The 4,753-nt window shown below is 39.0% G+C and overlaps 1 protein-coding gene across 1 annotated transcript in view; it reads left to right on the top strand.

Annotated features, from left to right (window-relative positions):
* The first annotated feature begins 138 nt into the window (after positions 1-138).
* LOC104542859 (protein FAM173B-like) overlaps positions 139-4,753 on the top strand; it is a 7,483-nt gene continuing 2,868 nt past the window's right edge. Inside the window, exons 1-3 of the mRNA XM_010187317.1 lie at positions 139-396; positions 2,650-2,787; positions 3,755-3,805. Coding sequence (XP_010185619.1) covers positions 139-396; positions 2,650-2,787; positions 3,755-3,805 — 447 coding nt within the window. The remainder of the gene's footprint in view (positions 397-2,649; positions 2,788-3,754; positions 3,806-4,753) is intronic.

Genomic DNA, 4,753 nt, shown 5'->3' with positions numbered 1-4,753 from the left:
GAGCTGTTCCGGGAGCGCTGCAGCCCGGCTGGCAGGGAGGAGCTGCGGGCTGCTCCCTGTCTTACAGACCACACTGCTTTGTCTTAAGTGAGCATATAATAAAGAGAAAATACTTTTTGATGTCTGTCTCTAGCTGTGATGTCCAAGGCAGCAGGCCCACAAGTGAATTGCAAGGCTGACTCCAGAAGAAGGAACTGGGGGCTGTTGGTGACTGCTGGTGTTGGTGGGACCTTGGTGGCCCTATATGCTGTGGTTACCCCCTTCGTAATCCCAGCTCTGAGGAAAGTGTGCCTGCCCTTTGTTCCTGCAACTGCCACTCAGATCCAGAATGTGCTGAAAATGCTAGAAAACAGAAGCGGCTCCCTAGTTGACATTGGTAGTGGGGATGGCCGCATTGTAAGTTATAGACATTGCCTGCCTTTTATGTCACCTCTCAAAAAAGTGCTGAATGCTCTAGCTGCTGCCGTTTTCTCATATTTATGAATGTCTTGTCTTTGACATCCAGGTTTTTTTGTTCAAGCCTTATGCAAAGCTGAAAAACGTTTATATTCAGTTTATGTGAGTAATCAGTATTTTTGCTCCAGTCTTAGCTTCAACTTGACAGGGTAGTGTACAAAATGATAACCTCATCCTGTTGACTGCAGGGGACTGTGCTGCATTCACATGAGAAGATGTGATCAAAGTTTTGGTGGTGTGATTCCCAAAGAGCTGTGATTCCACATAGGTTTATAGCTGCAACATGTGAGGCTGTGAAATTAAATAACACTGTGCTTTTGGAGCTGCAGCTCTGTGTTTATTGTGTAAAGGTGATAGAAGAATAAAAGAGAAAGAGAAATGAGTGAATGAATAGCAAAAGTAAAAATCTAGTACTGTTAGAACTGTAGTCTTCACAACTTTGTGCAGTGCTGGCCCACTTCAGTATGGTGAAACTAGAATAGTTACAAAGAGAAATGGTGAGAATCCCCAAAGCCAAAGTTATACTGCACCTCCAGGACATTATCTAAACTCTAAATTTGTGAAATGTGGCGGTGAGGGTATAGTGGAGAATAGTCTGGGGTTCTTTTGTCGTCGTGATGCTTTGTGTACCATTTCCTAACCATCTGCTTTAAGTCAGCTTTAGCAACAGGATGGCATGCTAAGTGGGTCTTTGATGGGAACAAGTACGTTCTTGAATGCTGTCTTTGTCCGTATTTCACGTGAATGAGTCAACTGTTTGTCCACACTAAAAAATTTGATTTGGAAATCCAACTCTGTGATGGTGGCTTAGAAGGAATTGTGCCCGAGTAGGAAATGGAGAAAAGCATGTAGGTATGAGAGAGCTGCAGTTTGTGGTGCCCTCTCTGCTCAGCATTCTGGGTGTCGACCCTCATATGAGGCACCTAATTTGACTAGGTACTGTATGTTTAATTGTTATTTTATTTATATGTATGACATACTTTTATATATATATATGTAGAGAGAGGGACTGAAGACTACTTGGAGAGCAAGGTGCCTAAAACTGAATGCTTGGTGTTGCCTTAATGCATCTGTCCTGAAAAAAGTTGAGCTTCTGTTCAGATGATGTAAATATTAGGACTTGCTTGGGTGTAATCAATGGATGAATATGACCATTTTTTTTTTCCAAGCATGTTAAAAATGTCAGAGTCTTGTAGTGTATTTGCAAATGCTGGGTGCATGATGGAAGATGAATTACTGTAATAGTGTGGAACATACTGTCCAGATAATGCTGTTCAAGAAGGCCTATTAAGAAATGTGTACTACTTCTTGATTTCACCTTGCCTGTTCTGTAATTCATAGTTCATCAGGCTTTTCCCGATCTAAACTTTGCAGTAACCTTTTAAATGATGGCTTAAAAATTAATTCTAGAATCTGGTGCCTTTTTGTATTCCCCCCTCCCCCCCCCCCCAAAAAAAAATCAGTAGACTTTGATCTTTGTTGAAGACACTTGCTATACAGTTTAACAATTCTAAATCTTAGGGTCTAATTTAGAGCAGTGTCTTTGAAAATCTATTTATTATCTGAATTACCTTTTGCCTTTTACAATGATGTATGAAGCCTAGCATTGGTTGAAAGCTATACTGTGAGATTTATTTGTGGGGTTTTTTTGGTCAAATTTTTAACCTACATTTAAATTTTTGACCAACAGCTTTTTTTTAAAGGTAGGTCAATGGTTTACTTACGTACTCTTTCTATTGGTAGGTCAATTTGGCTCTGATTCAGGGGTTTCTCAAGTGCCTACCAATCACTGCTTTTCAAATAAGTTAAGTGCTCTAATTTTGAGCATTTCTGCTGTTCTCTCTGTGGTCCATTTTGGTATTCTTTAGTTCCAATGTAGTGTCATAAGTATGTTAAATTAAACTTTTATGTAAATCACAGACGTACTACAAGCTTACAGCTTTGCCCTGTGAATGTTTAAGTGGCTCGCTTTGTTAGTCTGAATGTATCTACTCATTTCAATGGGACTAGTCATAATAGTAGAGTGTAGTTTGAGTCTTTGTTCACTATACTGCTAATCTCTTGGGGATTAAAACCTAAGTGATTTACAAAAGTGCATTCCTTTGATTTATAGTGTAATGAAAACTATGTGCTCCTGTTTAGACAAATATGCTTTCTCTGTTTCTAAGTGAAGATTTATTTTCTTTCTTGTAGGTGATAGCAGCTGCAAAAAGGGGATTCAAAGCTGTTGGTTATGAATTAAATCCCTGGCTAGTTTGGTACTCCAGATACCGTGCCTGGAGAGATGGGGTACATCAGAACACCAAATTTTATATTTCAGACTTATGGAAGGTAGGTGGTGAAGTATGGAAGAATGAATCTGGGATGTTTGAGAGTTGTTTTCCATATTTTGAAGATATTTTGTGAAAGAACCACAATGCTGACTGGCCACAAGGTGCTTTATTGGGCTTTGAGAAAAGTACTTGAGCCCACAGAAACCAGACTGACAGCACAGTACACTGCTGTGGTGGTTTTGTGCTTGGGTGAAGTACTGTCCTTTTTCAGTACAGGCTCCTGGAGCACACTGTGTCATCCTTGTGCCTGTTGAATGATGCGGGGTGCTGTAAGGTCAGGCTTTGCTGAGAGCCGATTCTCTGGAGTCAGTAACAGGACTCCTATTCACCTAATGTGCAAGATCGCAATCTCATATGACATTTCATGAGATAGGTGATCTTTTCTACCTGTGCAATGTGTTACCTGGTTTTGAATGTTGCTTTAAGGTAACTTACATGCAACTGAGATTTATTTTTGTAATGGGTAAAGTGGATACTAGGAATTTGGGAGAAAAGTATGAATGTACTGGTTTTATCTTTGTTCGGAGACAAGCATAGGAAAACTTCAGGGCACTGACTGGAAGAACCCAAGTGTTGGAATGCCTGGGAAGTTTTTATAGCTAACTAAAGTTTAACAAGATTTGGGGCTAGCTTATAACATACCTCATTTTAACATATGTAGGAGTTGTGCAAAAACTTAGCCATGAGTAAAATCATGTGGGTATTTTCTAAATGGATATTTTTTGTGCTGCTGGAGTTTGTACCATAGTCTTGGTCAAGCAGTAGAAGTTTTTGCCGTTCAGTAATATAAAGCTGCATTTATGTGGAAACGTGTGATGCAAAGTTGGTATGGGATCTCCTTTCTTAGTTTTGGTATAAATTTGTATTGAAAGGAGTGCAGCTACAGGGATTAGAGAAAAAGAATAGTGAGAACTTACCCAAATATAAGTGTCACTTTAATTAAGACTTTGCAAATTTTCTTTTAGGTTTCTTTTTCCAGCTATACAAATGTTGTTGTTTTTGGGGTACCTCAAATGGTAAGTTTACTGCTTTGTAAGCATTTTGTAGCATTGCTTTATTATGTTAATATCAAGGCATTCAGTGTAAGTACACTCATTTGCAAAATGAACCAACCTGCAGAATGGCAAAGGTGTTTAGAACGAATATTTTTAGTATTTCATTGTTGCTTATTTCTGTCTGTGGTAAAACCTGTGACAGTATGCAGTGTGGAGCTCTAAAAATATACATGTTTATTTGTGAAGTATTTTCTGTCCATTAGTTCAGAACCAAAATGAAAAACTGCTGTGCTCAAGTTGCTTGGGGGGAAGGTGATAGATTGGTTCTCAAAAATTTTTTTTTTTTCATTCTAAAAAAGAGGAGTTTGCAGGGAGAGGATGGAGTAGGAAATTGGCTACAGCTGATACTTGGGAACCTTGTTAGAGGATGGCACTGAACTTTGCCTATGTTCTTCTCCAAAATCCGTATCACTTCAAATAGGCCACTGATATATTAAAATAATCCCTCGCCTCTGTTAGACTGTGAGGGTTTAAGAAGGGAGACAAATAATTCAGGTATAATTGCTAGAGTACAAGGGCACAAATTCTCTGCCTTGTAGGAAGGCTTCGTGGCCCATGTTCATCGTGTCCCTGGGGAAAATGCGTTCTTCAAAACTGCTGTGGAAATTGAGTTGCATAGTGATTGCTTTAGTGACAATGGAAATATCCTATAATTGCTTCTGTATTGCTTCTTCCTCTGATAAGGCAGATGTGGGATGAAATGAGTGAGGAGCTTTATGGGATGCTATGCTATACAACATACATAGATAATTTTTTCTGTAGTAGTAACAGGAAGATGCAGCAAGCAGCATAATAAAGCTTCTCTATTCTCTGTTTTTTCTTTAAAAGTATTGGAATTAAATACCTACTTCAGATTCAAATTGTAACTCATGTTGGAAACTGAAGTGAAAATGCCTTTTTTCTCCCCCC

The sequence above is a fragment of the Mesitornis unicolor genome, unplaced genomic scaffold (assembly GCF_000695765.1).
Source record: "Mesitornis unicolor isolate BGI_N332 unplaced genomic scaffold, ASM69576v1 scaffold11336, whole genome shotgun sequence".
Taxonomy (NCBI): domain Eukaryota; kingdom Metazoa; phylum Chordata; class Aves; order Mesitornithiformes; family Mesitornithidae; genus Mesitornis; species Mesitornis unicolor.
The sequence above is the reverse complement of the archived record's forward strand: the minus strand, read 5'-3'. Positions and strand labels throughout refer to the sequence as shown.